The 25,167-nt window shown below is 47.9% G+C and overlaps 3 protein-coding genes across 3 annotated transcripts in view; 2 read left to right on the top strand and 1 right to left on the bottom strand.

Annotated features, from left to right (window-relative positions):
- The first annotated feature begins 281 nt into the window (after positions 1-281).
- Positions 282-2,330, top strand: LOC131210248 (U4/U6 small nuclear ribonucleoprotein Prp4). Its single transcript, XM_058203462.1, has 7 exons — positions 282-523; positions 597-776; positions 858-1,199; positions 1,274-1,669; positions 1,741-1,888; positions 1,961-2,089; positions 2,187-2,330. Exons 1-7 carry the CDS (start codon positions 339-341, stop codon positions 2,328-2,330), a joined length of 1,524 nt encoding a protein of 507 aa, XP_058059445.1. The 5' UTR covers positions 282-338.
- Positions 2,331-2,524: 194 nt separating this feature from the next.
- LOC131206923 (inactivation-no-after-potential D protein) lies at positions 2,525-8,201 on the bottom strand. The gene is made up of 19 exons (XM_058199523.1): positions 7,886-8,201; positions 7,432-7,807; positions 6,603-6,649; positions 5,820-5,896; positions 5,646-5,732; positions 5,445-5,570; positions 5,182-5,283; positions 5,026-5,104; positions 4,872-4,948; positions 4,713-4,791; positions 4,451-4,644; positions 4,281-4,375; positions 4,148-4,217; positions 4,025-4,075; positions 3,846-3,947; positions 3,373-3,780; positions 3,138-3,296; positions 2,935-3,069; positions 2,525-2,874 (listed from the first exon to the last, which is right to left on the bottom strand). The coding sequence occupies exons 2-19, from the start codon at positions 7,704-7,706 to the stop codon at positions 2,695-2,697; spliced, it is 2,343 nt and encodes a 780-aa protein (XP_058055506.1). The 5' UTR covers positions 7,707-7,807; positions 7,886-8,201; the 3' UTR covers positions 2,525-2,694.
- Positions 8,202-9,495: 1,294 nt separating this feature from the next.
- Positions 9,496-25,167, top strand: part of LOC131207139 (uncharacterized) — a 37,499-nt gene continuing 21,827 nt past the window's right edge. Inside the window, exons 1-6 of the mRNA XM_058199748.1 lie at positions 9,496-9,653; positions 10,081-10,184; positions 10,317-10,783; positions 10,873-11,037; positions 11,111-11,207; positions 11,290-11,454. Of these exons, the coding sequence (XP_058055731.1) occupies positions 9,496-9,653; positions 10,081-10,184; positions 10,317-10,783; positions 10,873-11,037; positions 11,111-11,207; positions 11,290-11,454 (1,156 nt within the window). The remainder of the gene's footprint in view (positions 9,654-10,080; positions 10,185-10,316; positions 10,784-10,872; positions 11,038-11,110; positions 11,208-11,289; positions 11,455-25,167) is intronic.

The following is a 25,167-nucleotide window of genomic DNA, read 5'->3' as shown; positions in this document are numbered from 1 at the left end:
GTTACGCGATTGTGCATATGACTATTAACTTAAACCTGCTTCTGATATTCATAGAACCAGGTTTAAGTTTCAAATAGATTTCCAGAATTAAATTTACTTCCTCTAAACCGCAATCGCTGTCCCTTTCTGCCTTTGCCACAAAACGTAATCGCAACTTTCGGTACACACTGTACTAATGTCAACATTTGACAGCTTCCTCACCGGACGCCGGAACGGTGTGTTGATGTTGGATTCTGGTGTTTTGCAGGACAGCTTGCAAGGACGCTTTCACGTGCCCATAGCGTTTTTATAATAATTTCCCGGGAAACGACGCTGTTGTAGTGTAAACGCAGGTCGAGATGTCGGACAGTGAGCAGGGCGGGTACGCCAAACGAACAAAAACAATTTACTATGGATCGCTGGAGGAATCCGATCGCTGGCACGTTGACCGAAAGGACACCGATGGCGAAAACGGTGGATTGGGCAAGACTGACTACAACTCGTTGGTTACATCCGACGACTACATGAACCTCGATGCTGAAGTGTAACTATTCCTCGCCTGGCATACTTCCGACAGAAACCCATAATCAATGTTTGTTCATGTTCCTTCATTCCAGTGCCAAAGATAAAGCAGCATTGCTGGAGGAGTTTGAGCGCAGGAAAAAGGCTCGCCTCATTCACGTCAGCACGGACGACGATGAGGTAAAAAGTGCGCTACGGAAGCTGAATGAGCCAATCTGTTACTTTGGAGAAGGTCCCGCAGAAAGACGACTGCGTTTGAAGGATCTCTTGTCGGCGTAAGTATAGTGGCAACCGGTTTTCGGCACCCTCTTTTTGTGTGCACTGCCTCTTTTATGCCGTACGTTCCTGTATTTCAGGTTGGGTGAAAAAGGGATTCCCTCGAAACCGGCTAAGGATGAAGAGAAGCCGAAGGCACAGCAAAAGGAAACTAATGAATCGACGTGGTACCACGAAGGGCCGGAAAGTTTACGGCTTGCACGCTTTTGGGTAGCAAACTATTCGCTCGCGAGAGCTAAAATCCGGCTGCAGGAAGCGAGCGAAAAAGTGCGCCAGAACTCATCGACCAAAGCAGGACGCATGGTGGAGCTGCAAAAGCGCATCCAGCAACTTGCTCCGCAGTGTAGCCAGGTTGGAGATACGCGTCCAATCACCGGATGCTGCATCAGTGGCGATTCATCGTTGCTACTTACGTGCAGTTTGTAAGTGAACACTGCTTCCGACGGCTTTCACCTAAATTCTCTGATGCTACGATTCTCCGTTGCTCTGTTCACAGGAGCTCACTATGCAAAGTCTGGTCCGTTCCCGATTGCACCCTCAAGCAGACGCTGCGTGGGCACAAGTGCAACGTAAGTGATGTGGCCTTCCGGCCCGGTGTTGCGAGCGATAGTAACGCGGAAGTAGCGATGGCTTCTTGTAGCTTCGACGGCACCGTGAAGCTGTGGTCTTACGACAGCGAAGAATCGATAGCTGACATCAACGGGCACGTGCCACACCGAGTGGCCAAACTAGCTTTTCACCCTTCCGGACGGTTTCTCGGGACGGCGTGCTACGACGCATCCTGGAGACTGTGGGATCTGGAGCAAAAACAGGAAGTGCTGCACCAGGAAGGTCACACGAAGGCGGTTCACTGCATTGCGTTTCAGGGAGACGGCAGTGTATGCGTGACCGGGTAGGAACTTGCGACGGGCGGAAGCTGTTTACAATGGTCCTATTTAACGACGGGTCTCGTTTCTTTCACAGTGGCTTGGATGGATTCGGACGCGTGTGGGACCTACGGACCGGTCGGTGCATCATGTTTCTCGAAGGGCACTTGAGCGCAATTTATGGGGTCGATTTTTCGCCCAACGGATTTCATATCGCTTCGGGTAGCCAGGATAATTCGTGCAAAGTACCTAGCAGACTTCAGTTGATATGAGTGCGTCAAACTAATGCTTCGTTTTGTCACTTCCGTATGTTTCAGATTTGGGACTTGCGAAGACGCCAGATGGTGTACACCATTCCTGCGCACACTAACCTGATATCGGATGTGAAATATCAAAAAAGTGGAGGTCATTTTCTCGTAACCAGCAGTTACGATAAAACGGCTAAGGTAAATCCTACCGTTGACGAGTTGAATCACAAAACAAACGTTATCAGCAATGCAATTAGAGGCGCTTGACGTTTAATCTATTTAATTGTTTTCGCAGATTTGGTCCGATAAGACATGGCAGCCACTGAAAACACTGTCAGGACATGATGGCCGTCTCGTCGGGATCGATATTTCGCACGACTCGCAGTACATCGTTACCGCTTCGTACGACCGTACCTTCAAGCTTTGGGCTTGGGACTAATCCGTTACAGCATTTATGGTTTATGATTGTTCAACACACATTAAATACAATTGTCCAAAACTCCAAAAAACTTTAAAGACATTTAACATATGATTTGTTGGAAGAACGTGGCTTTTGTGCTAAGAAATGCTGGAAAGAGCTTTAAAAGTATAAAGCATTGTTGGCTGGTTCTTTTGTCAAAAACACTTGCTGTGTATTCTATAACTATAACAGAATATTTATTGGGCTAAAATACGAATAGTGTACGGGTGATTGGTGAGCACAGTTTTGCAAGCACTCAATTCTATGTACAATTCCATTGACCATGTACCTCGTGCTGATTGAATCGTTTGCTATACGGAGTGGGTACCCTTACAACCGCAGATTAAACAGATCGTTCCTTTAGCTTTGGCCTCACTATACGTAGACCCACCTTGCCTTGTGCCGTCTTCAGCAGCGAGGCACACTGTTCGATACCGCCTCCCTCCAGGGTCTCGCCGTTGATTTGCGAAACAATGTCTCCCAGTTGAATGCGGCCATCAAACTCGGCCGAACCTCCGGGAACCTGTAGGGGAAACAGAATGAACATGTCGAAGCGAATCTACGACCCAACGATGCCACGTACCAGTCCTGTAATGACAACTCCCTTGGGATTGCCAGCCCGAAAGGTGAGCCCAAGATTTTTGCCCGATTTTTTCATTAGATCTACTTCGACGGTGTCCGTCTGCGGTGGATCAGCCCGGTAGACGACCATACGCACCTGATGCAAAGCAAGACAAGTCAACGAGTGTTTGCACATATCTAGCAGTTCGTCAAGACGTGAAATACCTTCGGATGGAGTTGTTTCACCGCACGGCGTATGGCCTCGCTAGTGACACTGTTGTTGACCTTGAACCCATTGATTTCGACGATTTGGTCAAACACTTTCAAACGATTGTCCTTCTCGACCACGCTCTGTGGCAGGATGTCCATGATAGCGGCACCAGACTGCGAAGCAGAAAGAAACGGCAGGGAACCCTCATCAGACCCTCTAGCTTTAAAGGGATCCCAGTGCCAAACGTACCTTCACGAGCGAATCACTGCCACCGGCCACGACGATGCCCAGTGGTTTGCCCTCGGTCGGAATTTCGATTAGTGTAAATTCGTTATCGTTAATTGATGCCTTCAGTGGATCGACTACTTCCTTCGTCGGAGACGGTTCCGGTTTTCCACCGTGCGGTGTGCTAGCTCGGCTCGTTGAAAGCTTCTCTGGCCCGGCTGGCCCTCCATCAAGTGCCTTCTTGTTTGGTGTGGCTCCCGCCGCCTCACCGTTCGGTTTCTTATCCGTGTCCTTTTTCTCGTTCGGGTTGCATATCTTCAACGTTACCACACCTTCGGCCTTCTTCAACAATCCGGCCGCCGTCTCGTAGTTGCAGCCTAGCAGTGAGTCTCGATTCACTGCGAGGAGCATATCACCGATCTTCAGTCCGCTCTGTGGGTGGTTAAAACGTTTCATTTTTGCGTCGCGCTATTCGGGCGATCGATTCAGTGGCATACCTTTTCAGCGGTCGATCCTTCCTGGATGTCAGAAATGAATATTCCTTGACCGGCGATAGAATGTTTGCCCTCAATTATCATAATGCCAAGGCTGGATGTTCCCTGGAATAACGAGGATGGTACATTTTTCATTTATTTACCGACAGGGAAACTGTTTTATGTGCACGGTGCTATCCAACCTTCTTAACAGTGATGGTTTTAACGTCCTTAAACTTCTCTAATATATTATCCTGTAAGAAGGGATAAAAAAAATTATGAATCTCATGGAACTAGCTTGGCCAGTACTCTCAAATTATACGCACGGTGTAATCGAAATCGGTAGGGAAATGCTTAACAGGCTTCACGGCCAAGTCGTCGGGAGATGCCTTTTTTCTGTAAAATTTAGATCTTTCAAACTATCTGAAAAGCGGTATCGGCTCCAATAACAATTCTCACCTCAGGACAATAAATTTCACCGTCGGGCTGACGAGATTCTTGATGATGACGGAACAGTTTAGATGGCACCGACCATGAAGAACAGTTCCATTAACCTTCGGAAGCGATTAACGGATAATAACAAAATTGTGATAAGGATTATAAAAATTCCTTTCCCCAGACCACCTTACCTCGAGGACTTCATCGCCTACCACTAGCGAGGTACCGGCTGCCGCCCCTTTCGGGTTGATGCCAGCAATTAAGCAAGCCATACGGGTGCGATCCCGATGGCCGCACAGTGAAAGCCCACACGACTCATTAGTGTCGCGCATAAACGTACAGCAAACCACTTCACCCAGGTTTGCATAGCGTTTCTTGATCTTCTCTGATAAACAAACAGATTGTACTGGTCAACATAATCCATACAGTATTGTGATTTTCTATAGAACTTACTCATTGTGTAACCGAAGTCGTCTTCTTCCTCGTTATCCTCTTCTGTTATCTTGGCGTTGCCCGCCGAAGCACGATCGATCTGATCAAATTGAAATGGGAAAAATGGCGTAACATGTAGCCCGTAAGGATCTTAGCCTTTGCAGTGCAAGTAACCATTACCTCAACACCGGCTGCCGTGACCGTTTTGCCTTCCATCTCCCTGCTATCGTCCTCTTCGTCCGAAGAATTTTCCGAGTCTGCACAATTGAATGTACCAATTAATGCTCATTTAAAGATATTTAATGAACATTCCTTGGTGCCAGATTGAACTTACCTGAAGAATCTTGACGTGTCTTTTCGAGCTTAACTGAAAGCGTTTTGGTTGCTTCGGGTGGCAATACACTGGTTTCAGTCTGAAATAGCAAAAAAACATGTGAAAAGCCGTCACCGTCGTCTAGGGAATTAACCATTAGTGATATTAAAAATGTACCGCGTTCCGTTTTGGTGCCCCATCCTGGATGAACTCTGCCTCTGGCGTTTTGGCTGGCGTAACCGGGGGCGGAATTTTCTTCTGCAACACCATTGGATTTGTCTGTGACAAAAACCCGTAAAGTAGGGAAACATATTTTGCTTATTACTATTGCATTTGCGAAAGAATTCGAAAAATTCAATCGTCGATGGTTTTTGTTTTGTAAAAGTTGAAAAGATATGTTGCACCCGTTTCTATAAAAAGTTTGTAGTTTCTATACTCACGGTTCGTTCTAGGCTTTGCACGACGAGAACAATCCGGGAATCGGCAGATTTAATGTAATTGACGGCTTTTTCGTGAGATGCATTTTCCAAACTGTTTTCATTTACGGCCAGTATTCGGTCTCCGATCTGCGAGAATGTATCGAGAGCACAGCAACGGCTTAAGATTTCACCACCATCGGGTAAACTGAAAGCATTACGAACCTTCAGCATGCCACCCTTCTCTGCCGGGCTGTCGGGGATGATACTTTTGATGAACAATCCCGATGTGACATCGCCTCCCACGTTAACCTATAACAAGGGGGCGGCAGGTTAGTTGTGAAGTCCAGTAAAATTTTCATCCGAAGGAAGGATGTTCAATGGTACCATTAGGATTACCTTGCCACCGACGATGCTGAAGCCGAAAGAAGATTTTTCCGTTTTGTCGATGACAACTTTTCTCTCCGGACCCCACGCTGAAAGGCAAGACGAAGAACGGTTCATTGCTATCATTCTTATGCCACTATCTGCTGTTGGTAAGGTTCCTTTTCAATTTCTTAATTTCTGCACACACTACCCATACCAGAGCCACTTCCCAGACATGCACTTCCCACTTAGTTAGTGACCACAAGAGAATTATTTACTGATCGATGCGGGCGCCCGGTGCACGTGATTTGCTAATTTACCGTGAACTGGCGCGCTTTGACTTATTTTTGTTGAGCTGGTCGCCGTGTGCCACTCTAATACTCCTGGGAAACCTTTGAAAGACGTCATGAGCATTGGCCTAAGTCTGCCATCCCGGTATTTCTGTTAGTTGGTGAACGCTAGTAGGGGGGGCCTAAACGGAGCACTTATTGATCTTGACGAACTTTTGCATGAGCAGATATTGTGCATTTCCGAAAACGTTGGAGTTGTTTTAAAGTTTAACGTAATATTAGCACGTGCTATTAATTTTTGATTCGACCAATTATAATTGAACACTATAGAAAGCGAACTCTACTAATGCCGCGTAATTAAATAGCACGAAGCTGTGAGGCTAACGTTTTATTATGATTTCGATATTTTTACACACATAACCAATATCCGACATCATTGCGTTGTAAGATCAAACACTAAACACAAGGACTATGTTGAACCGTGTTTCACTTCTTTCGAACAATAGGGATACTTTTGCTACATTACCTTCAAGTGCCCCGGATCCAGGAAACGCACTGACAGTCATGTTTACCCTGCGAACGATAGCCCACCAAACACGATAAAAATCCTATGTTAATTTTGAGTCGAGTGATACAAGGTACTAGAACACCTAAGGATACCGTGTCCGGAGTGTACCGAACGCAAATCAAAACTGTCCAGTGGATCATTCCCTGACTCGAAAGGTGAAAACAGTCCGGCACTCTCGTTCGAGTCGAGCAACTCCACTTCGGTCGGGATCGACAGAAGAAACCATACAGTTCCCGTAGTAATTGAATTAGTGAACTAAATCGCGACCACGCGGAGAACTGGGATGGCTGGGCAAACCAACGGTCTCATTTGCTCACTTCCCTCCGAGAGGTAAACCAACGGTTTAAATAGGGCAGTTACAGTCAGATATTAGCATGATGCAAACGCACTTATTCAGACACTTGTGTTGGCCTATATTCGTGTTATTAAAAATAAGGAAGTCGTTTTAGTAACTGCAACCAGAGCCTGGCAATCTCCACTACATAAAATTTTTGAAAGCTTTAGTAATCCTACAAAAGAAGTTAAGAAACATGGCACAGGGAAAACATCAATACTCAACTGTGATAGATCGCCAAAAGTTGTCTGCAATCGATTGAAAAAATAAAATTGGGCATATTCTTGCATGATGTTTCGCTTCGAATTGTGCATGTATTGTGAAAACTAAATTGTACGAACTTTTGTCTGATGTCATTTACTACTGATAACCTTGGTATCTTTGTTGAATAGGAAAATTTCAGGAAAGGATCGAAAGCAAACCGAAATGGCGGGCACAACAACAGTTGCATACCTCTCTTTGGAAGGGCTGTTCTTTAGATCTGTTGGAATCTGTTGATCGGTCGTTCGATCGGCTGTGCTTTCTGTGACCGGGAACCATAGCGGCAGCTTCCGGTTGCTTCTTGCGTGGTCGGACGGTATTTTGGCTTTGGTATGGTAGTAATCGAGCTCTTTCAAATAGATACAACTATCGTCCGCTGGTTGCAGCGTGCCTTCTTCGTAGTCTCTGTAATACTGTATGCGATACTGGAACAACCCTACGCCGTCGTTCCGATGTTTGTACTCCATTTCATGCTGAATTCCGTTGGTATAACTCAATTCCGTGTAGTTACTATAGTTTACATTATTTTAATTTACTGTAATCCATAAAAATGATTCAAAAAATTGGGCTGCAAGAACAATATTTGCGAATTTATTGTCGTGCACGATTTTCTCAAAACCCAACACTAATCATGCATAAGGTTTACCCGCAATCAGATGAAAAACACTGGTACCAGGTTATGATGCATATTATATTATTCGTTGGCAATTTGTTGGCGACTTTGCTTCATAGGAATAAGAGATAGGAATTTTGGCACGCGTACTGTGTTTGCAAAATAGATCCGACGCACAGAGTTGAAAACATTCAATTGGTCAAACGGGATTGTACTGCTGATGAATTCACTTGGGCCGCGTTTGTAGGAACTAACAGTAACATAAAAATTAGTCCTTGCAGCAAATTGCGCAATGTGTAGGATATAAAACCGTTAATACGAAAAATTGGCACTGTATTACGCTAGTGAATATGAATAATTTTCGTTGCTGCTGGAGGTACAAATGTATGATTTCTTGCGAAGCTGTCAAAATGGTAGTGAAAATTCTATTTTTTCTTCCCACTCCGCCGCCATGCACTCCATGTCAAGATTTTCCAGCTGCGGAAAATGGGGGAAAATGTTTACAGGTATTGCAAAGCACGGATCAAACCTCTGGGCACCTCATTCGCTTAGGAGTAATAAATTGAAATTAAAGATGAAAGATGATCTAAAATATTTACAATACTTGAAACTCGCTTGTGAAATTGTGTAGTTCACAAATCAAATCTACGTCGTATCAAAAATGAAACGAAGGGAAAAGAAGTAATCGGGTAATATAATAAAGGGAATGTAGAGATGGTGCTGAGCAGAACAAATTACAATGGTGAATTACACAATGCGTTGCAATGCAGAACAAATTACACAATGCGTTGTCTTAATTCAGTGGAAATTCTAAATATTTCAAATTAATTTGTAATATTCGCCTAAGCAGTTTCTTGGCGGAATTAATTCCACAATAAACTATGCAGCAAATTTGGTTATTCATCACAACGGAGCCGATAATGCGTTTCGAGCAGCACACTCACAAGGCACATTCGAGTTTCGAGCAGTCCTTGCGATAGCTGTCAAACGATACAGCGATTGTTTGTGTAGTTCGTTTTTATGTTTTCGTGTAAACGTTTTTATGTTCGGACGTGAAGAGCGTTTCGTGTCGGGCGTGGAATACGTGAAAATTGTGTAGCAAATATCCTGAAACGAAATCCTGTAGTAGAGTAGGATCTGTTATTTTGTCTAATTTGTATTGAAATTGTACCATCGGATCGGTTTCGTTCGCTCCGCGATTTAAAACAGCAGCAACTGGCCGCAACGAGAGTGTGATCATCGTGTGGTGTTTGCCTGTTGTATGCTGGGGAGGTAGCATAACGGTGATAATCAGAGCAACAGTAACCGCAACGGTGATTATCACGCATCGAGTCCGACACCACATCCGATCTCGCACCCGTATCCAGCTGTGTTACTCCGCAACGATATCAACGAAAAGGCTGTAGCAGTATTACATATTTTTGTTTCATAGTCGCTTGAGAAAAGTGTTAGCTTCTAAGTGTAAATGACAAGATTTGTATGAGTAAATGACACTTTTTATTCCATCCAACGAAGAGGATAATTTAAAACGCTTTAAACGCACATTGTAGCCCGTATTTGGGTGATTTTCGATACCGTCTCGCTTGCCACTCGTGTTCAGGCCTGAAACGTTAGCTTATCGCATTCTTCGTACCTGTGTAGTGATGGATCCGCTGGAGCAATCGCGCGCATTTCTTGACTGCTTTCGGGCAAACGTGAACCCGGCCGATCCGCTTCCTGTGCGAGTCCCGATCTACAACCTGAAGCACGACGAAATTGAGCCTGCGATCGTCGACTGGACTCGAACCTATTTGGACCAATTGTAAGTATCTTAACAGCTCGCGCCACCCTGAGCCGTACACATCAACCCCCCGCGCAATGAAACCGTGCCAATCAACCACTCCCCGGTGATCCAAAGTTCGCAGCGCAACATTCGACTAATTGCTGTGTTTTACTGTACATGCAAGACATCAATTATGTTTGTTGTGTCCGTCGCGCTCGGTGTGCGTGACACGTGAGTCATTTTTGTTGTCATACTGTTCATTCTTCTCGATGAGGTGATTCGCGCGGTTCCGCGCACAACCACAATCGCAGCACGCTAGTCTACGCCAGACACGAGCAAACAGCTTCCCAATGCTAATGATTGAAGCATGCCGCGCAATGTGTACTTTACATTCGCCCAACCGCAAGTCTAGCCGTCGAGACTATCGCAACCAATAATGTTGTGTGTTGACTCTCTCTGTTTTCAGTGAATGCCCACACTGTCTTCTGACGCCCATCATTCGGAACGTTTTGGAAGCAGTTTTAAAACGTTGCGAAGAAAACCCCGAATCCTGCGGATACACTGGGCGCGGTAAGTTGCTGGCCAGCCTACGCCGGCCGAGATCGGTTGTAAACTTCGCAAGAAGTAGAGCACATCTATAAATGTTCCAATGACCCGAGATTGGTTGTTTTTCATTTTTCGATCTTCGTTTTCCGCTTGCAGATTATAAAACGCTGCAATTGAACCATGAAGTGATTTCACGCGTGAACCAAATCTGCTCGGAGTTGCTGGACAATGAGCGGCTCAACAATCTGCTCGCTCAGCTTCGCTCGGGATGGCCATTGGACGAGCCGGATTCGGGGATGCACGGAGCTGCTAGTAGCCAGCTCCACAATCCGGTGCGGCAGTGTTATGTCGCCAGAGGGCTCAAGAATCGACGCCGCACGATGGAGGACCGTCACGTGTGCTTGCCGGACTTTGACAAACTGTTCCAAACGCGAGACATCGAACCGACCGCCTTCTACGGTGTTTACGATGGACACGGCGGTCAGGATGCGGCCAGTTTCGCGGCCTCGCACTTGCACTACTACATCGCACAGAGTGAACACTATCCGCACAATATGACGCTAGCCTTTGAGGAAGGGTTCCACAAGACGGATCGACTGTTTGGCGAAAAGTGCGCGAACCATGTAAGTAACGTTTACCAGATACGCCGCTGCCCGTAACACGCGATGACGGAACATTGATTGAACATAAATTTTCCATTTACCCACTATAGCATCTCAACAGTGGTTCGACGGCAGTCGTGTGCTTTCATCACATCACTTCCAAGCGGATTGACGTGGCGTGGGTTGGCGATTCTCAAGCAATAATGGTGAAACGTTCTCCAAACCGTGAACTCTATCAGCGACTAGTATATCCGACCCATTCGGCATCTAATCCGGTATGCTGACACATTGACCAATCCCATTACCAAGCGCAATGTCTCAAACTCGTTTGAATATTACGGTTTGCAGGAAGAACGAGACCGTATTCACGCTATTGGTGGAAATGTGATCTTCTGGTACGGGGGATTCCGTGTGAATGGGCAACTTGCTATTACCCGAGCAATAGGTAGGTGCTATTGTTGTTGGCAATTTACTTCGGTGTAGTTACGTTTTGAATTTTGAAAACTCATCGTTCGCTTTACTTTTAGGAAATCCTGCACACAAACCCTTCGTATCGGCTGATCCAGGCATTTGCCTCAACACCTGTACCGATGATGATTTGTTTCTCGTGATCGCTAGCGACGGGCTGTGGGAGGCTTGCGATGAGCAGTTTATCTCGATGTTTGTGTTGTACGCGATGCGGAAATTTCCAAGTAAGTGCTTCAAAACTTCAGTGCTTCATATTTATAATTTATTATTTGTGTAATTTTGATCACTGCGGGTTTCCAAGCTGGCATTACTGAAAGGGGCCTCGTTTAAAAAGTGCTCTAAGTTGTAATGTTTATTATGTCTATTAAGAACAACAATCTTGAAACAAAATCATCAACGATTTGGCCAGCAAGATAATAGATATACTTATTTATGAACTAAATTCAAGAGCTAAATCAAGCTCCAATTGAGCCTATTTAAACGTTTTATCAATTGTTCAATGGCTCCATTGATTCGGAATCGTGTAATGGATCACGAAAGATTCTCGATCACGATCACTGTTCATGAACAGGTTTCGATCCACAAATTCAACGATATTATCGTATCACATTTTCTTCCGTTCTGCTTACCACCTTCTTCTGCTTACAAATGCTCTGCTGCCAAAGTGATCACGAAACCACAATCGGCCGCTCATCTTTAGGGTGTGGTTATTCTCGGTTACACTTTTAATGTATATTTCCAATCTCAACACCTTTCCATCGGTCCACACAACGGGTCGGTCTAAACACCTTGCGCTTTTTATGAACCGTTTTATCGCCGACCCACAATTGAGAGGTGGTTAGATATTTCCGCGCGGTTTCAAGTACCAATATCGACGCATCCGCTCCGATTTATCCGCGCCGAGCACCGTGTATCGATCGCGTTCAGGCGGCACGCTTGGCGCTGACGAGCCAAGGTTGTAATTAGACCATCAACCCACGTCCGGTGCTGCCGATGGGGTTCATTCTCGGCCCAACTTCAAAGTGCTCCATGATGTTAAATCAATTGAAAAAATATTTTGTTTTGTTTTCCGAAACGGTTTTATATTGACGCTTGTGGATGCGGTTCCCGCCCGATCCGCCGGACGCACACCAGTGCAATAAAAGCGCTATATTCTGCACTCCTTTCCAAGGGTCAATCGTACTGAGCGATTTATAATAGCGAAAAAGAGTCCAAACTTTTTAACAAATTTTGTAACAATTTGTGGTTATAAATATTGTTATGCAACAAAATGCCCCACCGTTTTCGATGCGAAATGGATGCATTTTTTTAAATGGAATGAAGAATGAAGAATATTCAGGTTATTGTACAGAAAACTTGAAGTATGTAAACTATTCCCGAAATTCCCTATGATTCGTTAATTTATCGTTGATCAATGTAACATCACATTTATGTCGATTAATCGTAAGGCCAATGTACTGTAGTTGTTTAAATCTGGAAACATAAGTTCATTAATGGATTTGACCTTTTATTAATAATACTGCTATGCTTAACCGCTCGACTAATGATACTGTTTTAATAAGACAAAAAAGAACCAAAACACGGACAATAATTCTCGTTTTGAAACTATGATTAAACTTGACCCTTCACAGCTTCAAATTAATCTGTCGTCATACGCAAGAATGGGACAATTTAACTAATGGTATGTTATGAGTTGCAGTAATGAACATGTCGGCCAGAGCGCTACTAATTAAACCAACAAAAAATTGTACAACAGTGTCCATCGTCAGTTGGGTTAGCAGACATTCAACATTCCTAGAAGTCACCACGTTTGCCGCGACTTGAAGGAATGTTTTTCTCTTGTCCACGCCAAACTGTTTGTGTGATGAGATTGCGCCGATTGGCTGGTGCGCAAAGACTGTTGAATGAATTACTCCTAAGCACTGATAAGCCGCGAAACGCGAGTCGCCGCTAGGGGTTATCTGGTGTTGTTGGCGCCGTGATTTTCAATGTCACGTTCACCGTCAGTGACCATGAGTAATGAAGGAACGGAGCGAAGCCATCCATGGGGCCCACAGTTTGTAAACTCGTTCCCCCAAACACATCTCCGCAGCGCCAGCAATCAGTGTTTTGTGTTTTATTCAGCAAACAGGTGCGGTGCAGTAGAATGCATTAGGTTTGTACCGTCGTCGGAAGAATATAAATAATTTCCGCCTATCCAATTTACGCAGCCCCTGTTTTCGAGTTCGATTTTCACGCTGACCTGAGTCACCCCGTTGTTGGTTGTATCTGCATCGCACCGGTGGATTTAAATTGCACACCCTGCGATCCGGAAGTCGCTCGGCGGAAAGAACCGACGGCGCCTAGAGCACCAGGCGGCACCCAAGCATCCATCATTGTTAGCGCATACACTTTCTTTATGCTCGTTTGGTGTCGGTGCCGTGCGGCAACAGAAAGACTCAAAACCCAGTGAAAGGCCACCGTGTGGTTTCTTGAGGCCCCGGCCAAAAACGGTGCCCTCGACCGGTGCCATCAATCGGGGCGGGGGTCCCCGTTAGATTTGATTTGATTTTTCCGTTTCCACCCCGTTTGCTTTTCTTTCTTTCTTACCGTTAAGCCACCGCCGTTGCGCCGTCCTTCAGTGATCGTCCGATTCGCGAAAGCCCTCCCCTTGCGCCGCCGCCGCCCGTTATGACAGGCTGAGGAGGAACCGCGCTTTTCACACCTGATAGATCGGTATGTTGGGTGGCCTCGCGGGCGCGTCGCGCTACCACTGTTTTGTTGACTCTCGGCCATGCTCCAATGCTTGCCGCGTGTGGGAGTCGTGTGACGCGCGATGTGGTGGTTTTGTTTTCCACCGTTGCCGTACCGATTGGAACCGAAGAAAGTATGCTGCTTCCGCATACTTCGGCAAGTCATAGTGCACTGCACTCTGGCGGGCGGGCGCGAGAGAGAGAGAGAGATCCACGGCCACGGCGTTGTCGGCATCTTGTTGAAAAACATTATTTGCTCCAAAAAATTAGAAAATGGAAATTGTCTCCACCAGCGGGGAGAAATGTTGCTGCGCAGATGGCGCGTTCGGTGGCCCAGCTTTGGGGCCGGCAGGATTGGGTGGATGAGAGTTTCTTTTCGAGAAAGCTGAACCAAAACTTAATTGCGTCTCGCGCTCTCCGGCCCAGTCAGTCCCCCCCTGGGGCCAGTAATGGCGGGCACTCTGTGTCCGGCGCGAAGCTGATCTTTGCTCCCCACCGTAACTAGGTCTCTCCCGAATCCGCCTCACTAATGCACGGTCAGCCTGACTGCGCGGTGCAATCGTTCAGCATCGGAATGCACGGCTGTGCACTGGTTCCTTATTTTGGACCCACGGTGGCCACACTAAGCACGCCACGACGCCATCGCTCGCCCTCATTGGCATCGGTTCACGGTTCGTAAATTGTTTTTAATTTGCACCGCGTTCGATATTTTATTGATTTTTAACGTTTTCGTCTCAATGGTCGGTCGGTCGCTGCTAACCAATTAACCGTCGCCGCCATTCGCGCACCGTGACCGTTGGTCCATGGCCGGATGACGATGTGTCAAACGATTGCCAGGGAAGCCAGAGCCCCGGCCAACAGTGCTACGGATAATCGATATTCCGGCCGCTGCGCGTTTCTTTCCGAAGCATTAACCTTTCGGCGATCGAGGGCTGATGTCGATTAACGGGTGAATTATGAAATGCATGTAACACGAGCGGGACGCGCAAGGTGTGATGTCCACCGAGGAGTGCTCACTCTTGCTGCGCATAAATCCAGATCTCCAGACGTATCGTTCTGATTTCGCTGAAAATTTCACTTCTTTTGGAGAGGAATTTTTAAATTTGTTAGCTTCCGGCCAATCGTCCGGACCCAATATAAAGGCACACCGGTAGGCAGGCACCCACGGAATGGCCGACAGCCGTGGGGTGGTTGGTATTTAATTGGTGAATGTGTTTTTTCGGTATCCTCCACCCGGGGCCGGGGGGTTTGCCTAGCCCGGAATGTGCAACCATCTGGAATGATTGCGGTTGCATGATGCCAACCGGCTACCCACCTGCGGATCGCGTTGATCCAAACTGTGTGGAGCGGAGGCTCTTGTGCCATTTTTTTTGACTAAATAGCAAGGTGAAGCTGCCTGTGACGGACCCTATGCCAGTCGCCAGTCGGTGGCGTTTCAGCAACTTTCCAGCAGCAGCTTCGTGGCTTTCTTCGTGGAGTTTTGACGTTTCGGCGATCGCGTTTGCTCCACAAACGCGACATTGCACGGCGGGCGGCTTAGATAATCGTAAAATGAAGGAATAATCACTGTAGATGGCAAATGAGATTAACCGTTCCTGTCACCGTGCAGTATGATCGACGTAGAGTTGGCTATCAAAGCAAGATCGGCAATATCAGACGCATCACACATAAGGTACGCTATGGGTTAACTGTCTACTGACACTGGGGTAAATTAAAAATTGGGGTAAAATATGACTAAATGTCGCTGCTTTCGTTGAAACGGCTTCCCACCTGATCGCTCAGCGAGGTTCAACAACTGCGCGGGCTCCAACTCCACAAGGGCTTGGGTTTACTCTCCCAGTGCCATGCCTAGCTCCGCACTGGCCGGTTGGTTGCTTGGTTCGGTGGTTCGCTTACTTTTTTTTGGTAGCTCATCATCCCCCCGTGGGCCTTTGCGTGTTGTCGATCGCGCTCGAATGGAAACGAGAAAGATCGACTGAAACGGGAGAAAAGAAAAACCACGGCAAAATGAAGCCTAACGGGGAACGGGCGCCGACACCGGCGCGAGATAGAGAAAGAGAGAGTGGCGGGTGGAGGGTGGAGGGTGGTGAATGCATGAATAGGAATCGGTTTTCCATTCCGATTTTGTTTTTTGCAGTCGTTGCGCCGGTGTTCTTCACATTTTCCTTCGTCCTTTCTCTTTCCCTTTCTCCGCCGGCTGCCGCCGGGTTCTCGGTTGACGGGTTTTCTTCGATCATCCGCCCCTTTCGCTCCGTCGCTGGCTTCGTGACCACTTTTGCTATGGCCCTCTTCCGGAGTTTTCCGGGGCCGGACCTGGAACACGACCAAAACACTGTCCGCATGTCCCCCACAGCCCGAGATTATGACGATCGGTGGCGGCGGCGATGATGATGATGATGATGATGATGACTGTTGTTCTTCTACCGCCCGCGTGTGTGTTTCTTTCACTCCATTTTTTCGGTCCGATTTTGCCCTGTTATTTCACGGTCTTTTGCTCGATCGCACCGCGTCAACGCGCGCCGTCCTATCGGACCATCGATCATCACGGCGCAACGCGCGATCACTATCCATCCGTTTCCGGTTGCGTCGGGCCGGATCCGGGAATAACGCACACAAGCACGAGGCCGCGACCGCGAGGCGTTGACGGCGCATTTTGTTCTACTTTTGTGCGCCTCACCGTCAAGGTCGGTGAGGCGCAGAACGAAGAATCGATTAAGTTTCGCCGTCGATCGCAGCCCCGCAACTCGATCGTGAAATTTAAGTCGCAGTGGAAAATGGATATCCATCCCCCACCAAGTCTACCGCATTGCACCTAGCGTGGCCACACTGTCACGCCGTTGGCCGTCGTCATCGTTGTCAGCTCCGCTCGGGGCCCGCCGAGGTGCAGCTATATTAAACGCAGCTCGCGATGCGTAATGCGCCTACAGCATGCGCTTATTTGGAGCATAAAAGAAAGAGGGCAAAATCTTACCAAACATAGAGCGAGCAAGAGAGAAAGAGGGTGCCAATGCCAGGCAGGACCGATGGCGAGGGAAGCGATGTGTTTATAAGCTCTTCGTCACTAACCTTCGTTCAAGCGTACGCAAGTATGGGTGCTCGCGCGCCCAACACGCCAAGAAGCTATTTTTGGCAGCATAAAAAAAGCATTCCAAAAACGGTTTTAAAACCTCTCCGCCGCGCTGTCGATGGGGTGTGCGGTTGTCGTCGCACCAAAAACGGATTACGGACGAATTACGGACCGACATCTTTCGCCGCAGCGACGAAGCGCGCCTGAAGATGGTTCGAGCCGCGCGCGCGTGCACATACACACGAAGTTATGTCGAGTAGGAAGTCGATGCCGAATTTAGTCACTTCCATCCATCGCGGCCCCGATCCCCAGGCACAGATCCGAGTACCGTAAACCGGGCCGGCGGGATGCACAACCGCAGTTCTGGCGACACGGGCCGCGGTTCACGGCCCACGTGTGGGGTGCCGGTTTTCGAACCGTTTGGAGATGGGAACCAGATTGTGCACGGCTACGATCTGCATTCCTGAAGCATTTCCCGCAATGTTTGAACAATCCCCGCCGGCCGGCCGGCCTACGATCGTTTCCGTCTGGGGCAGCATTGCTATAAATCTTTGCGGATGGTTGCTGAAAATGTGTTGTGCCGCGGCTGCCAGAGGCCAGCTACATTTCTGGTTCAAATAGGTCATTTATTGGAGCAAGATGTGGTAGCTTTTGAATGGTATACGGCACGTAAAGCAGTGAGGGTTCAGTATGTTACATTCCACATAGGGTTTGTGGTACAATAACTTAGTTATTATCTAAGGATATAATTTATGGTGACTGTTTTACGGTCTGGAAACTCAATGAAAGTAAAGTAATGCGCGAAACAGTTCCGAGCTACATGTCATGCAGACGCCTTTAGTAACGAGCATAGAGCATATCCTATACTCAAGCGCGTTCAGGCCGAGTAACAGACAACGCGTGTTGTAGTTAGGCAGACTGCCGGCGTCATACCAACCCAGTCTAAAAACAGTTGCCCCAGTAAACCAACGTCGTATTTCCGTAATGCAATCAAACCAACGCTTGTGATGTGGGTGCCACACAATGCAGGCAAACTCATGAATCGGACGACCAAGAGAACAGTACAAAACTTTAAACTCGGAAGGCATACGTATAAAAATGCCCGGTTGGTGCGACAAATAGTTTCAACATAATGATCAGTCAGTCCTCAATTCGCGTACAATAGCGAATGGCGTCACCTCGCGGAACAGCTGATGAAGATCGGAAAAGAGTTCTTAGTGAAAGAGATGATATCATACTGCCTGACGTTAAGGGAGATTCATACCAAAATAGAAACCGATCACGCGTAGCCCATACAACCTGAAAATCGGATAGATCACTAATAGGCAAGAACAATTTTAGAAGCAGAAGCATGGGGTCATTGATGATTCATATTGATGAGTAACGAGCACATCCTCAACTTGGCAAGCTTAAACGTTATAATCATGTGTGAAACTCTTCCAAATGCACTTGAAGTCTGCATATACAGCATTCCATGTTCTTAAGCGAGGAATCACCATCAAGAATACATTGAAATCAGCCATCTTTGCATTTCCGTTCCATAGCTGCAGCTGCATATTTTCCCGTCTCCATAAGTCAAATAAGCTGGCGTAATTCGTATGCCGATTAAAATGTAAATGTGCGCCTAATAAATTTGCTATCGAAATGGTTGGAAACAAAAGAGCGAATTAAAATAGAAATTGGGGCCCCATACACAACCGTTCGGATTGGAAAGGTCTGCGGTTAGTTAAGCAAAGAGCGCCCCTTACTTTAACAGCTGATTAACACCATCCGCCTTGATAGGTCCCCAAATCTAATTTTCTTATCGTCGCGAACCGAACACGAACAGCGGTCACTTTCTATTCCTAATTAGATGAGTTAACGAATGTGACATTAACACGTCAACGATCAACACGATGATCCGATGAAATCATGTTACCAAATCTGCGCTCCACGTGGCATTCGCGAAACACCGATCCGAATTCCAATTTAAATTTCCTCGTTGTAGGTTTGAACTTTTCCACAAACTCGCGAAAGGAAGGACCCCCAAACCGGAGGAAAATTCCGGCCCGATGAGTGATGGCGGCGTACGAAAGTGAAAGACCGACCGATTTAAAAATCGAAACACGAAAAACACCGTTTTCGAAAACTGTTCGTGCGCAGGAAAATGGACTTTCCTTTTGCGACGACGGGGCCACGGCTGCGGCAATGGCGTCTGTTGCCTTTTTTTTTGTTGCAACTTTGACAAATTAGTCTTTTTCTGTTTTGCCGGAATCGGAAGAAAAATGGCATGTCACCGGTGACAGTGTGGTGGGAGACATTAGTCGTTCAGCGTTTGGAACCGGCCCCCTTTTCCCGAACGCACCCGCCCCACATTTCCCTGATGGGCGCTGTGCGCTTTCCCCCGAGTTTTCCAGGGCGTTCGGGGTTCCGATCTTCTTCGATCTGCGGTCTGAAGCCATCGCGCGATTGTCGTCGGCAGACGAAGATTAATGCAATCTCGAGCACGAGCTTCGCGGAGCGCAACGAACGAACGGTCCGGCACGGATGTGATCGAAAAGCCGATCGCCGGTTCCGTGCCGGGTCCGTGAGTGTCGGGGAATGAGATTGTTTCCGAGTTGCTGAAACAAAAAGTAGCCAAAGTGACTGGCGTGACGAACCGGTGGACGCAAACGGAACGTATTGCTTCGCGCTTATTAGTTTGCCAAAATGGATGCATTTATTACGAGGGTTCCAGGAAAAGTTTCCGACCTAAGAAAGATGCAAGACACATTGTCATTCTCTTCAAAATAATTGATCGCAACGCAATTTTCAGATCAGGGAACAAAAAGAATTTGCTTGTGAAGGCTAGATCTGATGAGTAAGTCGGATGGGATCAAGCAGTTTCACAGAATTTTGCCATGACGTGCGACAGCTTTCTCATGTCTCTGTTTTTGACCCAGTTACTTCTAGCACCATTTGGTTAGCTTTAACGATTTTTTTTGTCGGTAGTTTTTAGACGTTCTGAACGTTTATCGTCTGTCAAATTCATACGGCCAGATTTAAATTTAGCTACTCATATTTGATACTGGTAAATGATTCTTCTTCCGCAAAGGGTCCCTATACACAAAACCCATCCCATCTATGATCGCCTATGCCTTTTGTCTTTTAAAAACAATATTTAATTATTTTCACAAAAACTCTAACTTCAGCTCACTCAAACGATTACTACACAAAAGCTACGCGTTTAAACTGGCTGAAATTGTAACTATCTGAACTGAAACTATCAGCGGACTGACAACCAAACTCACGAATTTCTAGTTACTAGTGTTGCCAGCTTCCTGCCTTGAGGTCGGAAACATATCAGACCACCCTCGTGTGCACTCATAAATATCAATTTTTCAATCCCCGGCACCTCTCCCGGGAGGCCGGCGTTTCCTTTTGGGCGGTGAAAGATGTCTACGGCCAATAGGGGCCTTTCCCAAACTGTGGCTTCATTTTGCTCAGCTCCTAGAAACCAATAGAAAGAAATCTCCAATTTGAGCGGTGGTTTTAAGGGAAAGAAAGGCAAAATGCATAGCCCAGTCGCTGATTGGATGGTTTTGCGTTGCCCCCGCGCTGCCGGCCTTATTGACACAGCTAAGGAGCGTTTTTCGCTAATTAATCGTGAGCTTTCCGGGCATCACTTTCGGTTGTTAGCGCTGGGGGCTGATGATATTTTATGCGCGATCGACGACGACGAACCGCTTCATTTTACGCCCGAATGGACATCGGCCGCGCCGCGATTTTGGGCGCACTTCTGTGCAGCCTCGCAGCCGCACCCGCCGGTTGAAGTGGTTCCGAAAAGTCGGATTTCTCTCGGAACTCTCGGAGGGCGGTGCCCGTTGGTTGCCGCGAACTGCATCGTTCGCGATGAAAGTGCTGCGCGCGGAAGCGTTATTGGTGGCCGCGCGGTTTTGGGAAAGTTTGCACCCCGCCCGACGGATGGTGAACTTTGGTGAAATGGAATTTATTTGCCACCGCACCGCAGCGGCCAGCAGCAGATTTTCCAGCCCCCGGCCCCCCGGGAAACGGGTCAGCGCGAATCGGTCGATGGGCGTAAAATTAATTTTTCCTCTCTCCGTTTGATTGGGCCGGAGCGATATCGGACCGCCGTGTGTGCCGGAAAAACAGCACGGATCTTATCGGTGCTGGGTGCGGGCCGATGCTCAAGCTGATGGATGGATGGCTCAAGCCGATGGAGAAACAAAAAACGCTTTAATAAAACTAACAGCATAAGACGACACACGTTTCACGGGCCGTTAATGGTCCGCGGCACGCACTCGCGGGCGACCTCAAAACATTCGGCGCGAGATTTATGGTTCTGTTTTGGCGTGTTGTGGCGCGTTCCATTACTTAAATTTATTAATCAGACTCATTGCAGGGCAGGGATTGACCAGACCAGACCGGACCAGACAGATCCCCGATGCTCTCGTGTCGGGCTCCAGTTCGTCTGAAGGGCATCGCGATACAGAGCGGGCAGGACAGCCCACGACACTGAAAGCCTGCTGGCCGCAGACGCCGTGTTTGCTAGCGTGTGGCTTGTGTTTGTTATGTTGTGCTGACGGCCAGACTTGACGTGAGTGCCATCAGTCAGGCAGCTTCTTTTGGCCGCTGCACCACCTTGCTAAATATTTGATCCGCCGTTGTCACTGTGGCCCAACCCCCTTGGAAATGCTGGCAAGCTGGCAGCGGAAAAAATAACTTGCAGGACTAAGTACGAGTCGCCGTGCGCGCCGTGTCATGACAGCTGCCTTACGTCATCTGGCTGGGTGGGCTGGGCGGAAAGTTAAGCTCTCTGCGGCTTCTTTCGGGAACGACGCTCCATCACGTACACCGTCGACTCAAATTACACTTTTGGACCCTGAAAAGGGGCGAAGCCTAGCCTGTCTGTGTGCATAATCATCGTGTAATGGCCGATCGGAGCCTTGATGTTTCCAGCCTGGCTGATTGGCGTGTTGGAACGTGTGGACTGCTGGAAAGGATTGGGTCTTGGCACATCCTGCCTTCGTGTCAGCTATGAAGTCACGAACAAAATTTATGTTCTCACCTTCTTTGGCGCAGATTTTACAATTATTGGACGAAAGTAATATCCGATCTAGAATCTAGAATTAGAACTGTCTACGACCCATCTGTCTAAGAAGTCACCCGCAGTATGGATGTCAATTCTTCGCCCAGATAACTCAAAGCAAGAGCTGTTGGGAAAGTTTCAGAATTGTTTTGCGTGATCTTAACATTATCATTGGCGCACCGTCTGCATCTCTGGCCGCGGGAAGTGACATCTGCCAGAACGATCTCTTATGCTCTCGTTAGCTCGCCCCCGGGCCTGTATCGCCGCCAGCGGCCGAAGCCGGTTCTCCTGCGCTCTCCGAAGGCGTCGCGTCCGGGGGCGTCCGTAGGCGCGAGCCCTGAACCGATATCGCGGCAAACCAGGTCACGGAACGGCCGGCCGGCACTTTGCGAAGGTGGACGCTGTCTGCGAAGCTGTATTTCGGGGGGCGGCAGCTCCGTCGGAGCCCACGGAAGGCAACCGAGACACACGGGGGATGAAGAATGTCGCTCCGCGGATTTTTATTGGGTGGTAATGGGCGAAGGTGCACTGTGGCCCACCGCGGCGCCGGCCGCCGTTCCCACGAGACGCGCTGACCTGGCCACGATTTGGCCAAGGCGGCCAACCAACCAACTCGACCAAACCCCCAGACACGCAGCCTGAGAAAGAAGGATGCTGTCTCGGCTTTCGGTGCCGTGCCGTGAGTGACTGACGTCTCCAGCGAGGGGGCGTCTGGCGGGCGCGCATAAAACGATATGCAATGTTGTGTTACAATCTCTCCCGTTGCCTCCGGCGCGTCTCGCCGGAGGAGTTGGAGATTGAAAAATTACATCCCGTACCAACACCGGTTGTCAAGTGGAAAATGACATTCGCATTAATGGGCTTTCGGTTCGGTTTTATCGTCGGGCTGGCCGCGCTAGCGTGGAAACAAGGGAGTGGTTCCTGTCATCGGCTTTCAGGTGGGGATTTTTGTGGAACCGACGTCAAGGGTTCTACTCGTAGAAAGTAGACGGCAGAACGTTGGATCATCATCTGGATATTTTGGGAAAACCTCGTCCCGGTGACTCGTAAACCAAAATCTGATTTCTCAGGATCGTGACGGTTCGCCTTCCGACGGAGAATTCTGATGCAAATTCTTCGCAATTAATCGTTCCACAATCGTTTATCGCCTCGTCGTTATCAAAACATCGCGATAAGCCCAAATCTGATTTGCATGACAGGATAATGAGGGTAGAACCTTTCCCTTCCAACATTCTCTACAAAGCGGAGGGAAGCGGTTGTTGACAAAGTGGATTACCTCGTGATAACTCTATCAGCACTCTCTGGCTCCTGCCCCAGGGCAAGACATTAATCAGATACCGAAGCTAATATCGGAGCCGGCATGAGCTAAGCACCATCATAAAAACCCCTCTGAAGAAGAAAAAATGCGAATGTCGCCGGGAACGCGCCATAGCCAACATTGGCGTGTGCTGACCGTCGTCCTCGGAACTCGCGCTTCACGCGTTCCGGAGGGTCCAACCCGATGACGGCGGCCATGTGTTGTGTTGCGAGACAGAAAGAGAGGGAAGATGAGGGAGTGTGTGGGGAGATGATTCATAGGGCGGTGTGGCACGCGCGAGGCCCACCGAAAACGGTGGGGTATGCACATGTTGCCGGAGGACGGTGCAAGTGTCGAAGCAATTTACCGATGACTCACCCGGACGGACGGCCGTCTAGTCATTCCTTACTACGCACACCAGCACGCGGGCCACATTCGCCACGGCGGACGACGGGGGAATACGTACGACGGTCGTTCTCCCGGGACCCGTCGCCGTCGTGCTGTCACTCGATTTGGGTTACGGACGAGTTACCGGGCCCTTTCTCCGTGCGTTCCCTTTATTTTATCGCTCCTCCCGTCGCCCACCGTAGATGTTGTGCGTCGAGGTTAGCGAATATTGCAACATCCAAGGGCGCCCCACTCATGCAATGCTCACTCACTGGCCCGACATGATCGCTTTAGGGTTTCGCTCAGTTCGCCTTGTTTCAACTACGCAATGAATTGTTGTATATCAATTTGGTTTTCTTAATTGTTTTTGTGTTATGTGGTCTTTTGTTAGCTTCTTTTACGTTAAGCTCTGTCTACAGTTTACCCGTTTCCTAGTTCGTTTGCAACTGTTTCGTTTATGTTTTCGTTATCTCTTTCCTTTTTTATTGTTTATAGCCGCTCGTATGTTGAATTGGCCAGTATCGATATCTGTGGTCGTTTTTCGGACGAAAATTTCACGTTTGTCGGTTCGGTAGTTTGCTAGTTTACTGTGCTATGTTTGCTATGTATGTTTGTATTATGTTGATAATGTTTTTTTATGATTTTCTTTTATGTTGTGCGTTGTTCTCGTTTTTCACATTATTAAACGAAATTTTCATTCATTCATTCATTTGTCTTCCACATTTTGCCCATCTATTTAGATGCAAATAAATTACTGACACAGCTTTGTGTGATGTTAAAAAAATGTCAAAAACCAAAATGTCACCCACTGTACATTCCTCGCGCAAAGGGCGACAAAAGCGTGAAAGTTGGCAGGCTCCACGGCGGGCCCCAGAGGCGGACAGTGTATTGCGAACCAGGAGCAGGAACTGCTCGAACCGGTACAATTCGGTCGGCGGTCGTGTATCCCTTTTCGGTTCGTTCCACGGCTCGGGTTTCATTCAACCACCCCGACAAGATCCGCCCACAAGTGGCCGGTGAAGGTTTTTATGGTTTTGGGGAAGAAGACGTTGGGATTGTTCCTCCCGTGGGTCGTCGATGTGTGCCTGTTGGTGGTTTGTCGCTCGAGGGTTCACCGGTAATGCATAAAACATGTCCGCTACCAGTCCCCGAGAGAGAGAGAGAGAGATAGAGAGAGGGAATGCCTGAAGGAGATATCCATCGGAAACTATGCATCCTATAAAAAATGTCCTGTTAAACGAGGGCGCCCCGTAGCAGACCGATCCGCGGGGGCTGATCTGCTGTGGCCGCGTGTACGGGTTGCCACAACGAACTCGAACCCAAAGCAAGTGGGAAGGTAATTATGAGATGGTAATATCTGAAGAATGTAAACCCAAGAACGGCACA

Source organism: Anopheles bellator, chromosome 2 (genome assembly GCF_943735745.2).
Source record: "Anopheles bellator chromosome 2, idAnoBellAS_SP24_06.2, whole genome shotgun sequence".
Classification (NCBI taxonomy): Eukaryota; Metazoa; Arthropoda; class Insecta; order Diptera; family Culicidae; genus Anopheles; species Anopheles bellator.
The sequence above is the reverse complement of the archived record's forward strand: the minus strand, read 5'-3'. Positions and strand labels throughout refer to the sequence as shown.